General features: G+C 51.3%; 1 protein-coding gene and 2 long non-coding RNA genes across 5 annotated transcripts in view; 1 reads left to right on the top strand and 2 right to left on the bottom strand.

Moving 5' to 3' along the window:
- The window catches only part of LOC110342501, a 5,977-nt gene extending 1,005 nt beyond the window's left edge, over nt 1–4,972 (bottom strand). Inside the window, exons 1-3 of one of the 2 annotated variants that reach the window (XR_005880987.1) lie at nt 4,770–4,972; nt 2,375–2,454; nt 850–1,010 (exon numbers count right to left, since the gene is read on the bottom strand). This is a non-coding gene — a long non-coding RNA (uncharacterized LOC110342501). Of the gene's footprint in view, nt 1–849; nt 1,011–2,374; nt 2,455–3,553; nt 3,795–4,769 lie in introns of those variants that run through there. The other variant, XR_005880986.1, reaches the window with a different exon arrangement.
- A 1,491-nt stretch (nt 4,973–6,463) lies between these two features.
- On the bottom strand, nt 6,464–8,076 carry LOC121143676. The gene is made up of 2 exons (XR_005880985.1): nt 8,038–8,076; nt 6,464–6,846 (listed from the first exon to the last, which is right to left on the bottom strand). It is a non-coding gene; the product is annotated as an uncharacterized LOC121143676 (long non-coding RNA).
- Nucleotides 6,842–11,978, top strand: Tifab (TIFA inhibitor). Of its 2 annotated transcripts, none has more exons than XM_005078461.4 (3): nt 6,842–7,037; nt 8,937–9,100; nt 9,762–11,978. In XM_005078461.4, exon 3 carries the CDS (start codon nt 9,772–9,774, stop codon nt 10,345–10,347), a length of 576 nt encoding a protein of 191 aa, XP_005078518.1. In that variant the 5' UTR covers nt 6,842–7,037; nt 8,937–9,100; nt 9,762–9,771; the 3' UTR covers nt 10,348–11,978. The 2 variants fall into 2 exon arrangements, with proteins under 2 accessions (XP_005078518.1, XP_021087687.1); XM_021232028.2 differs by having other exon boundaries at nt 8,771–9,100.
- Nucleotides 11,979–12,506: the final 528 nt, after the last annotated feature.

Genomic DNA, 12,506 nt, shown 5'->3' with positions numbered 1-12,506 from the left:
CACACTGGGAGGTCATCTTTCCTGGACAGCTTCAGCCCTTCTGGAAACCCATGCTTTTTAAGAGAGGTGTGTGTGCCTGTGCATGTATGTGCATGGGTATGTGTATTGTGTGTGTGTGCATGTGTGTGTGTGCGCATGTGTGTATGTGTATGTGCATGTGTGTGCATGGGCCTATGTGTGTGCTGTGTATGTGTGTGTGCATGTGTGTGCATGTGTGTGTGCATGTGTGTGCCTGTATATGTGCATATGTGTGTATATGCTTGTGTGTGTATGTTCATGAGTGCATGTGTGTGTATGTGTGTGCATGTGCCTGTGTTTGCATATGCATGTGCGTTTGTGTGTGTGTATGCATGTGCATATGTTTGCATGTGTGTGTGCACAGTCATTACCCATGTGCTGTTCTACTTTTTTTTTGAAGCACGTTCCCTCATTGGCCTGTATTGCACCAAGTAGTCTGCTATGGTTGGCCAGAGAGCCCCAGGAATCAACCTGTCTCTGCCTCCCCGGTGCTGGGGTTATAGGCATGTGCCGTAGGCCCAGCTTTTTTGTGTGATTGCTGGGGCTTGAACTCAGGACCTCAGGCTTTTGCATTAAGCACTTTGTCAAGTGAACAGTCTCCCTAACACTTTGATATGGAATTATTAACTGAAAAGGAAAGAGACCTCTTCCTACGCCTTTAGGCCGACAGACCCAATGAAGATGTTGGAGATGGAGGTAAGGAAGACTGTGCAGGAGCAATATATTTCTATTCTAGAGTGGAGAAAACTAAGACGCAGAGGGGCCCACATCCATGGTCCTCTAGGCATGACGTGGTCCTCACCATCCTGAGCACAGAGCATCCATGCTTACCCACAACAGATCCTCACAAGATGGCGCTGGTTAACATTTCCTTGTTGGCTTCTGAGATTGTAGTCCTCCCCTCCACCACAGCTCCAACCCCCAGCTCTGTAGAGTCTTGCCCAGATGACCCAGCTGATGCAGCTGACGCAGCTGGTGAGGTTTTGGAGGCACTAAGAGTAAATAGGAAACTGAAGGTTAACCAGAGAGGAACGCATCTGTGCAGATTTTGGGAAGTTGTCACCCATACTGGGTGGGAAGTTGGGGATCATCCCCACCCCTGTAAGCAAGTAGACCTAGTAAATTCATCAGCCCACCATCTGGACTTAGCTGCAGCTGTCCTTTGGTCTGTCCCGGGTGCCCTGTCCGGGGTGAAGAGCAGTTTGTTCATACCTTGGCGAGAAAGGGTATGCAGAGGAGAGCCTGGCTTCCCAGGCAGTGGTGTGGGAAATACAACTGTCACTGTGATGTATCAAAAGGAAGATTGGGTTCTTAGAACACATGTCAATGCTGGGTGGGTGTGGTGGGCTGTAGTGCAAAGTCCAATTGGTCTTAATAATAAAAACCTGGAGTCAGATATCAGGGTAAATGCTGAAAGATCAGAGAAACAGAGGCGTGAGCCATAGCCACTTCCTACCACACCGATTTCTCAGCCTGAAAGGGGCGATCCTGTCCCTACAAATCCCCAGACTTCACCTCAGGCTGCATCCTTAGGCTGCACTGAGCTCGTCTCCTCCTGCCTTATATTCCCCTCTCCACCCAGCCATATCACCCCTGTCTCCCCCTCCCTAGTGCTGGGATTAAAGATTTGTGATCCTAAGTGCTGGAATCACCTTTGTGTGAGCTCTGTTACTCTTTTAGACAGATTCAGTCTCGTGTAGCTCAGGGTGGCCTTGTACTCACAGAGATCCATCTACCTCTGTCTCCCAAGTGCTGGGATGAAAGGTGTGGCCACCACTGCCTGGCCTCTATGGTTAACTAGTAGCTTAGTTCTGTACCCTGATCTTCAGGCAAGCTTTAATGTGTTATAGCATAAACAAGATATCACCACAGTGGGCCACCTGCAATTCCAGTACTCAGAAAGCAGGGACAAAGGGTGCTCAGGTGACTAGCTAGACTAGCCGATTTGGCAAGTTCTGGGTTCAAGTGACAGGCCTGACTCAGTGTACCAGATAGAGAACAATCAAGGCAGGCATCTCATTTGAACCTTTGACCACCAAACCACGTGCACGGATCTACACGTGTGTATCTGCACTCGTGGATGTGGAAATACATATGTGTTCACACCATATACATGTGCATATGCAACAAAGAGTAATATGATGGGTCCTGTTCTCCAGAATGGATTAACGGTTACCAGAGAGCATGGGACAGATACCGCAGGAGTCCTTTTTGAAAGGATGAAGCGTGGCCCTCATCCTGGATCCGACATGCTCTCCTGTCCACCCATGTGAGGATAAAGCATAAATGTCCTACCAGATGCCAATGTCAGGCTGATAGACCTGGAGACTCCTGAGCCATGAGGCAAATACTTTACCATTCATCGTGCATTACTTAGCCCACGGCACCCAGACGGAGGTTCCCTTCTTGCTCCGTGGTCCCTTGCTCATCGGGGTGCTGTGGGTAAAGGCAGAGGTGGGGGCATGTAAGCCAGGGCATTGGGAGGCCTCCTCCCCCCCTCAAGTCCCTGCTCTCAGGCAGCCTGAGAGAAACCAGGGCAACCCAGGGGCAAAGGGAGTCAAACATGGGGGTTAATGGCGCTCCACGGATTCCGGCTCTGCACGACCCAGCCCCCCTCGCCACCGGCGTCGGTCATGCTTCCAGGCATTGCTGAGTTCATCATAAAGTAGAGTTAGTGTAAATTAAGAATGGGGAAGAGCGGTGAAGTTGTGTTTGATAATGAATCCTGGGAGAAGGGAAGGAGGGTTGTGGGATATTATGTTAAGGTGTCCTCCCTCCTGCGTCTCTGACCACTGCTCCACATGGCCTGCTGCCCTGAGCCCTGCTCTATCTCTGTACTGGCTTCAGTACAGAGTGGGATCCCCCTTGACACCTGGAGACAAAGAAACCAGGCTCTCCCCCTGTGTTGATTTATTTATTTATTTTTTCTTTTGTCAGCTTGACACGAACTGGAGGCACCTGGAGAAATGATTGCAGAGTTGCTTCCAGTTAGATCGGCCTGTAGGCGAGTCTGTGGCCTCAGTTCACAAATAACAACACAGACTTATTACTAATCCCGAAAGCTCGGCCTTGGCTTAGGCCTTTCCCTAACAGGTTCTTATAACTTAAATTAACCCATATATATTTTTTTAATCTGTGTTCTGTCATGTAGTTCGTTACCTCGCCCCCAAACTGCACACCCAGCTCTCCCTCCATGTCTGTCTGGCAACTCTGCATTCTTCTTCCCAGAGTTCTCTCTCTGCCCGGAAGTCCCACCTGCCTGGCTGTTGGCCGTTCAGCTTTTTATCATACCAATCACAACAATACATCTTTACATAGTGTACAAACATTCTACAACACGTGGGGCATTTTCTTAACTAATGATTGATGTGGGATGGCTTGCCCAGCCCCCTGGGCAGGGCCACCCTGGGCAGGTGCTCTTAGGTTGTATTAGAAAGGTAGCCGAGCGAGCCACGGAGAGCGAGCCACGGAGAGCGAGCCACGGAGAGCGAGCATTCCTCCATTACACTGACTTCCCTCAGGGATGGACTGTTACCTGGAAAAGTAAGATGAAACAAACTTCTTCCTTCCCCAAGGAGGTTTTGTCAGTGTCTCATCACAGCGACAGAAGCCAGATTAGGACATTCGCCATCAGAGGGGCGGTTTTCTTTAAAAAGCAGGTCACTGGTTATGGGGGCTGCCGCAGGTCCTCAAGACAAAACCCATCAAGGGCATCCAAGTAGGCTAGGGAGCCGGAACCAGGCATCCTTAGCTCAATGGCCGGCAGCTGAATTCCAGAGAACACCTGAGTGTAAGTAGCAGCTTGGTAAGGTCCAGGAGCCTCACGGACCAAGCTTTCGTGCGTGATGCCACCCACGTGTATGACCTCAAGCAAGTCACCTGACTGCTCCAGCCTCAGCTTCCGCATCTGTAAGATGGGTAGCAGCAAAGAGGCATGCAGCATTTATGATTAAAACGGGGCTCATGTGAAGCTCCCACGTGGTGGGTGTTGAACTCCCAACCTATCTTGTTTTAATCCCTAATGGAGGCCTTTTGAGGATGTAAGGTTGGTGTGTGTCAGCCTCTCCTCATAACCCTTCTTCTCGAGGTATATTCTGGGTCTTCAGCCAAAGGTTGGGCTAAGGCTGAGTTAGCAGAAATCACTGTGCCTGGCACTTATCACATGTTAGCCCTCCCAGCTGCAGCCAACTGATGTCCTTCTGCATATGTGTTTCTCTTATTGGTTGCCGAATGAAACACTGTCTGGCCAATAAGACAGAAAAGGTAGGCGGGATGAGAAAACGAGAAGAATCCTGGGAAAGGTAAACAGGGAGAACCCGCCAAAACAGTCACCATGTAGGCCACAAAGGAGTAACAGGTCTGGACATTCTCTGGTAAGCCAAGACCACGCGAAAAATACACACATTAATAAAAACGGGTTAGTTTTTTTAATTAATAAAAAAACTAGCTAATAAGAAGCCCTAGTCACCGGCAAAGAGTTTTTATAACTGATATAGCGTCTGTGTGTTTCTTTGGGACTGAGAAGGGTGGTGGGACCTGGCTGGAAAAAAAACAAAACAAAACGCTAATTACCCATTCCTGATGGAGCAGAAAACTGAGGTCCAGACAGGATGCCCAACTTGAGGTCACACAACTGTTAAATGACTGAGCAAGAGCAAGCCTCAGACAAGAGTGGGCCTGGGCATGGGAGCCTGAGGGGAAGGTCTGGGGAAGTGGTTGCTTTGTTTCTGGGCTCTCCAAATGGCTCTTACCGAAACAATGTTTCCTTAGAGTCCAATGCCAGAAGCCCAGCAGTCAGTCACAGGCGGTCGTTCGCAGGCAGAGCTGGGCCAGTAAGAGGGAACCTTCCTAGTGAGGCAAGAGGCTACGCCTCCATTTCCTACTCTCTTTGGCTCCTGCCTTCCACCTAGGACGCTGATAGTAAGCGTGGTCTCCACACTCCAGCCCCAGAAACCCAGAGAGTTCCCAGTACGTCCGGAAGATGGAACTTGGGCAGAGCTTCCTCTTGCCAGATGAATGCCCTGGGTGTCTCACTTCCCTTTCTCGGTGGGAAGTGTTCTTAGCCTAGTTTCCGCCATGCAGGGACTGTGAACTGCCTCATGCCCACATCCTTGTTGAGGAGTGACTGCAGCAGAGGGGTGGGCGTCCTGTCTCCAGAGAAGAAACTCAGGACTGAGCCAAATGCAGATAGGGAGGCATATCTGAGCATCACTGAGGTATTGTGTAAACTAGAAGGCCGGTAGACATGGGAACACGGAGAAGGAGCTCTTTCATGTGGAAAGAGGGGCTTGGTTGTCTTGTGAGACCTGTGTAGGCAAAGACCGCAGCATGTGAGCCCCATGGCCCAGCAACTCGCCCTGCTGTGTGTATGCAGCCCTTGAAGTATCTTCCTGGGGCTACTGAGCTTCTAGTCATCCATCCATCCATCCATCCATCCATCCATCCATCCATCCATCCATCCATCCCTCTATCCACCCACCCACCCACCCAAGATGGTGGCTGTTCTCATCAAATGGGACACAGTCCTGGCAATAAGCCTGAGGCCCAGTCTAGCTTTCCAACCTACCCAAGGCTCTTCACCCTCTCCGGGCAATTAGCATGCCTGCCACATCCTTAATGCCACTCCTTGGGTTACTATTGAGACCCTAGGTTCCCTGAAGAGACAGCCAGCTGTGGGAACAACAGACCTTGGTCGGAGGCCCACTTCCCCAACAGCCTGGGAGCAGGCAGCTGTAAGACAATGTTTACTAAAAACAATACGGTGCCCAGAGCAATAAGTTCCTGATGAGGGCTCGCCCACGGGAACACCCTGACCTTGACTTTTCCCCCTCCTCCTGACCCACCCACCGCTGCCTCTGATGTCAGGGCATATATAACCAGCCAGGGTAAGAATAAAGAGAGCCTTCTTGAGGAGCCTTCTGAAAAGCCTTCTTGAAGTTTTCTTTGCACCATGGTTGGGTCTCTGTGTCATCAATTCTGACACCCTCCGCACATTCTCAGACACAGGCTGCACAGCGGGCGCAGCAGCCAGCCAGTTACCAAGAGTTGTCAGGAGGGAATTTTCCCAGTTACATGAGTGTTTTACTCCTTGTCTCAAAGACATTGTTTCCTGATTATATGTGAAATTAGACGACGCTTCCTTAGATTATTATGTCCACTTTCAGTTCATGTCCCTGCATCCTGGACAATTGGGAGGAATTTGGAACACTGTAATTATATGTAACCCTCCCCCCTATATGGACCTTAATAATGCATGCAGAGATATGTATATATTTTAAATATACATTGCATACGTAATGAAGGTCATTTTAGAATGCCATCATTATTGTTTCATTGACCTGAACCAGCAGGCCATTCTTCAGTGACAGAGTCCTGAGAGAAAAGACCAGGGGATCAGATAATAGAGGAGATAGGAAAGTGGACTCAGGAGGTCTCGCACGAGATGTATCTCACACCAAGCAAGTTTATTAAGAACTACAGTGTCTCATATATTATTTTAAGAGGAGAAATAGGAGCAAATAAAGGGATGATCTTCTGTGTGTGCTGGAGGAGGCTTATTCATGGATGGCCATGATCTCCCTTCCTGTGTCTCACTTGCTCCTGGGAGACCCTGGAGATTCACCATTAACCAACCCCTGCCAGTTGAAAGAAACATCATGATCTAGGAGCTCCTTGCCCAGTAATCTTCTGCCCCCAGAGGGGAGAGGACGGTTGTCAATATTCTGTGGTCTCGAGTTGGAATAGTAGAGGCTCAGAGCACTGAACCCAGGAAACCCCACTGTCAAGAGGACCCTCCCAGCTTCGCAGATCTGTCAGTGGGTTCCACTTCTGCAATGGAAAGCGACACTTTCATTTCTTTCCTCGAGGGAAAAGGGAAGAGGGACTCAACTGACGTGTGCTCTGACACAGTGTGTTCCTGAGCTGCGGGAGAGCCCACACAGGCCTTGCCGCAGCCCAGCCCCTTCCCTGCAGAGAGCAAACAGCTGCAGCGATGATCTGCCCGCCCGGCCGGCAGTAAGGTAGGTGGAGATCCGAGGGTCTGGAGCCCCCAGGGAGGCCTGGAAGGGCTAAGTGGAGGACTCCTGGCCAGAGCCAGCATCATTCTGTTTGTTAGCCATGGTGGGCATTAAGAGGTCTGGGTTTCCGTTTCTCCCAAATCCACCCGGATCCAAGACGAGCAGGTTAGCCTCTGCAGATGTGCTGCTGTGGCAGAGAGCGGGATTCCGCCAGCTTTGACTGCTCAGTAGTATGCACGCATGCGCGCGCGCGCACACACACACACACACACAGAGACAGAGACAGAGACAGAGACAGAGACAGAGACAGAGAGAGGTTGCAGAGCCATGCTTACAGAGAGAGCGTTGTAGTACTCTCCACAGACCTGAGAGCACTGGTGCCCAGCCCTCAATCCTGGGCTCAACCTGCACCCTACCTCAGGAAGAATTGTTCTTTGGGGTCAGAAGGCAGTGGCCGAAAGTGTGTCTGTCTGTCTGCAAGGGAATAAGCATCCCCAGGGAGCCTAGGCCCCACTGTCAACTAGATCCCCACTGACATACTACATTCAAAAAGCAGCAAGGCAAAAGGGTGGCAATCTAGCAAGGCTCCCCGTCCCACAGACTTTAAGTTCCCACTTATAGTTGACTGACTATCACCCATTATAAGTGATTTCTCCTTACCTGTTTCCCAGCAGATGTGCCCCACCCCCTAGACACTTGCTGTGGACAAGTACTATCTGGACTACATAATGGGTCACGCTCTGCCCCTGGGAGACCTCAGGGAGACAGGAGAGGAGCTTGAGAAGGACAAGACCCTACAGAACTCTGGGGGTGGAAATGAAAATGTAGGGGGTATGGGTTAGAGGACACAGACAAGGTCACCATTGAACTAAGCAATGGTTTCACACACAATCTAGGATGCAACAAGTGTAACATGAAAAATAGAAACTCAGAGACAGATATTGGGGTTCAAGCTTCAAGCTGAGGAGCAGAGAGGCAAAGCAGCCAAGCCAGTAGATCTTACCTCTACCCAGCTGAAACGGCGATCCTGTCTCCAAGAATCCTCAGAGGCAAAAAGAGCTCAGTTCCTGTCTCTTCCTCCTTATATTCCTTTCTCTGCCCAGACATATCACTCCTGTCTCCACTTCCCTAGTGCTGGGATTAAAGGAGTGATCCCAGATGCTGAGATCACCTTGTGTGAGCTGTTAATTTTAGGACTGGATCAATTTCAATTTCGTATAGGCAGTGTGGCCTTGAACTCACAGAGATCTGTCTACCTCTTAATCCCGGGTCCTGTGATTAAAGGTCTGTATCACTACTGCCTAGTCTCTACAGCTAACTGTGTGGCTGGCTTTGTACCCTGAACCCTCAGGCAAGCTTTACTAAATCACAAATAGTATATCACCACAAATGAACATTCTTAGCAGAGAATTACCATTGAGCCCCACTCAGCCCTTGGTTCCCACTGAAACTAGTGGCAAATCCTGGGTCGTGTGGGTGTGATGGGCATGATGGAGTCTTCTTCAAAGCCAGGCAGGAACAAAGCAGACCCCAGCAGGCCTTTCTCGTGTGTGCCCGCCAGCTGCCACAGGACGAGTCCCACATGTGCCCATCATCAGATATTGCAGGATGAGTTCCTGGAGGTGGAGATGTGGGACCTTCTGCACATTTCCTGGAGTCCCCGAGGGTTCTGCAATGAACCAGCTCCCCCCCCTCCCCATGCCCACTGTCCTCACCAGGATCTGCCTTCTGCCCAGATGTTCAGGAGACATGGTGCCTGGCCTAGGGAAGCGCTGAGATGTTTTGCTACGGGCGGGACTCTTATGTGTCTCTACACCTCCACATCTGGAAGCACCCTGTCTTTCCCCCATCAAGAGGGGTGCCCCCAAGAGTGAAGGCCTGTCTCATTCTGCTTCACCACAGCACCCGGATTGATACCTGGCTCGAAGGCAGGCTCTGCGAGGGTGTGTGTGTGCCTGCCGAATACAAGAAAGCCTCTCGCTTGTGTCTGCACTCCTGTTCCTATAAAGCAGAGACAGACTGTCTCCAAATGGCCTGCAGACCATCGGGCTCTGCCTTGTAAGCTGGTAAGACTTATCCCCTGCCTAGAAGAACCTTTGTTAGTACATCTCAGAAAGAATGGGCAATGTGTCCTGCTGCAGTGTGAAGAGATGGAGTTTCAACACTAATGTCAACCTCTGCTGTAGCACAAATAATAAAAACCCAGAGACAGATACTGGGGTTCAAACTGAAGATCAGAAAAGCCAAGCCACTAGTGAGTTCTTATCTCTACCAAGGCTCAGACCAAAGGGTGGTGGGGTGGTGGTGATCCTGTCCTCAGAGTGACTGCAGACTGCACTGCTCTCCACCAAACCTCAGACTGCCTTATATTTCTCTTTAGTGCTGGGATTAAAGGCGTGTCAACCTTAGTGTTGGGATCAAAGGTGTGGCCACCACTGCCTGTCCTCTATGGCTAACCAGTGGCGTAGGTGTGTGGCTGACTAGTGACTTGGCTCTCCGCTCTGATTTTCAGGCAAGCTTTATTAGATCATAAACATAATCGCCACACTCCACTCCATCCTGGCTTGGGCAATGACTGCATCTATTTAGGCATGGTTGTCATTGACAAGATGTGGCCTCAGGATCCCCAAAGTGAGTGGTTTATCTGGGCTCAGAAAACCACAGAGGGGTGTGTGTGTGTGTGTGTGTGTGTGTGTGAGACGTGTGACTTTGTCACATTTTCCCCAGGATCTCATCTATGGAGAGTACCCTCACGGTCCTGCAAGTGAGCCTGTACCACCCGACACTGGGCCCAGTGGCCTTTGCCAAGGTCCCACCGCAGCTGCAGCATGACACCAGTCGGCTGCTGGTGGGGCGAGGGCAGGACACCCACATCCAGCTGCAGCTGCCCCAGCTGTCCCGACACCACCTATCCTTGGAGCCCTACCTGGAGAAAGGCAGCACTCTGCTAGCCTTCTGCCTCAAGGTGCTGTCCCGCAGGAGCTGTGTGTGGGTCAATGGGCTGCCACTGAGGTACCTGGAGCAGGTCCCCCTCAGCGTTGTCAACAGAATCTCCTTCTCTGGCATCCAGATGGTAGTCCGCAGCGAGGGGGGCGCCTCCCTTGAGGCCTTCGTCTGCTACTTCCGTTTCAGCTCCTCGCCCCTGATTCACAGACCCAAGGCCCAGGAGACCGACGAATGGGAAAACATTGTTAAGAAAGAGACTTCTCCTGCTTCGGGGGAGGCAACTCATGATCTCTTGGGGTCCCCCCAGGGCTCCTCCCGGACTCAGACAGCTGTTTCCAGCCAAGCCCTGGAGGAGCAACAGAAATAAAACTCTGGAGAGAGCCCCCAGAGGCTGCACCCTGCCGACCCTGCTGGCTGAGAGCAAGCCTTGCTGAAATGGGGTTTGAGATAGTTGAGCCGCGTCCTGCGAGGTCGAACACAAAGTTGACATGCAAGTCCTGCTGACCACCCCACTCACAGGGAACTGGTTCTGTAAACTTTGAGCAGCCCAGGAGTGCCCTCCATGGCACTGGGTAATGGGAACCTCACACACTCATAGAGGCCCTGAGGGGTTCTGGGGAGCCTCTCCCGGCATCCCCCCTCCCACCACCCATTTCCTCCCTTGTCGGGCTAGGAGTTACTTTATGTTGCTCATTTCACTTGTTGCTTGAGAGCAGATGCATAGGGTTGCAGCAGGAATGCAAGGACGCATGGAGAAATGACATTTGTGGTAGCTAGGGGTTACCTTCAGCTTTCAAATACCCACAGGCACCCGGGGCTTAGGAAAGCCTGTGTTTAATAAACAGAAAGTATTTCATTAAGTTGGCATACCCAGTAGGATCCCAGATGGGCCACATGTACACCATGTTGTCTTGTGGAGCTGGGGGGCGGGAAACCTGGAAGAGGTGTGAGAGGAAATTGGGACGGTAGGCTCCTTACTGGGAAGGTCGCAGGCAGAGCTCAAGCCTTCCAGCGGAGGAGTTAGAGGCTAGCGCTCCCTCCTTGGCTGTTCCTTCTCCTCCTTCCCTTCCCCGTCCTCTCCTCTTCCTCTTCCTCTTCTCCCACTCTCTGTCACTTCTGGTTCAAGGCCTTGGCTGGCCAGAGGGCAAAGGTCTTCAGGGAACGATTGTTTCCTGGAGAAAAGTACGCTCTTTCAGGACTAATTCCATGGTTGGAGGGCAAGGTTGGGTCAGAAGCCAACCCAAGTTATCCCACTTAGAGAAAGCCGATGCCTGCCAGGGCTTGTCTTCCCTGTGGGAGTGGGGGTTGTTAAGGAGCCAGGCAGGCAAGGATGGAGAATTTTCTCAGAGAGAAGGGGGCATAGGGGCTGCCATTCAGAGATAATGTTTATTCATGTGAGGGCAGGAGAGCCCTACCAACTCAGGTAACCACCATGAGCCCAAACACTGCATTAGGGCACCCAAACCACAGAAGGCACAGTGCTGCCCGCAGCCTGACTCATAACCCCAGCATCTGCGACACCTCTGCCATGTATCATTCCTTCCCTACCCCTTTGTGCCCCAGGTGGACTATAGGAGGCTCAGTGCTGCTCCCCAGCCCCAAGCATCTCCCCTCAGGGAAAATAGCACTGGACAAGACCTGCTCACATCTATGCTGGGGGCGTCCTCCTCCAACGAAATATGAGCTGAGTGCCCTCAGATCGCAGACACAAGATAATGGAGGAGAGCATGGCCTACCTGGGAGAATGGAGGAGAGCATGGCCTACCTGGGAGAATGGAGGAGAGCATGGCCTACCTGGGAGAATGGAGGAGAGCATAGCCTACCTGGGAGAATGGAGGAGAGCATGGCCTACCTGGGAGAATGCTGGTGGTGCTGTGGTTGATCCCCAAGACTCTCAAAGCAGTTCCTCCCTAAAATTGATGACCCTGACCCAGACACCCTCCTCTTGCCAAATGTACATCAAGTCTCAGGATCCAGGAATAAACAAAGCCAATAAAATCTGTCTCCCTGCAGCTTGCTGGGCCTCAGGAGAGATAAGCGTTCCGGGAAAAAAATGACTTAGGTATTTTCATCACCGCTGTTGGGAGTGTGTCTCCTCTCTGGTTGTGTTTGAGATTTACCCGATCGTTAGGTAGATTTGAAGTTAATACTGTGTGTTCTTATCCCTCTGCTAAGCAAGTGTAATAAGCCCTTGAGAGCCCAGGCGGCTGCCGCTACCATCCAGTCCTCGCTAGATAGACACTGATCTCAAGCCCCAGCTCACAGGCAACAGAAGGTGAGAGAAGATTAACTATCAAGCCAGGGCCGTGCCATTTGTGAGCTGGGTGACCTTGGGCAAGTGACTTCCCTTGTCTTGCTCTCTAATTCTCCCTCTGGAAAGCCAGGAAGATAAGCACACCTATCTGCCAGAACAGGTGATAGGATGTCAGGAGGCATCGTGCCATGCCTGGCACACAGAAGGCACTCAGGAAAGGCCAGCCATCCAGACACCGAAGACGGGGAGGCTGAAATATGCACATCTGAAGG

Source organism: Mesocricetus auratus, unplaced genomic scaffold (genome assembly GCF_017639785.1).
Source record: "Mesocricetus auratus isolate SY011 unplaced genomic scaffold, BCM_Maur_2.0 Super-Scaffold_100013, whole genome shotgun sequence".
Taxonomy (NCBI): Eukaryota; Metazoa; Chordata; class Mammalia; order Rodentia; family Cricetidae; genus Mesocricetus; species Mesocricetus auratus.
Note: the sequence above shows the minus strand (reverse complement) of the source record. Positions and strands in the feature narration are given on the sequence as shown.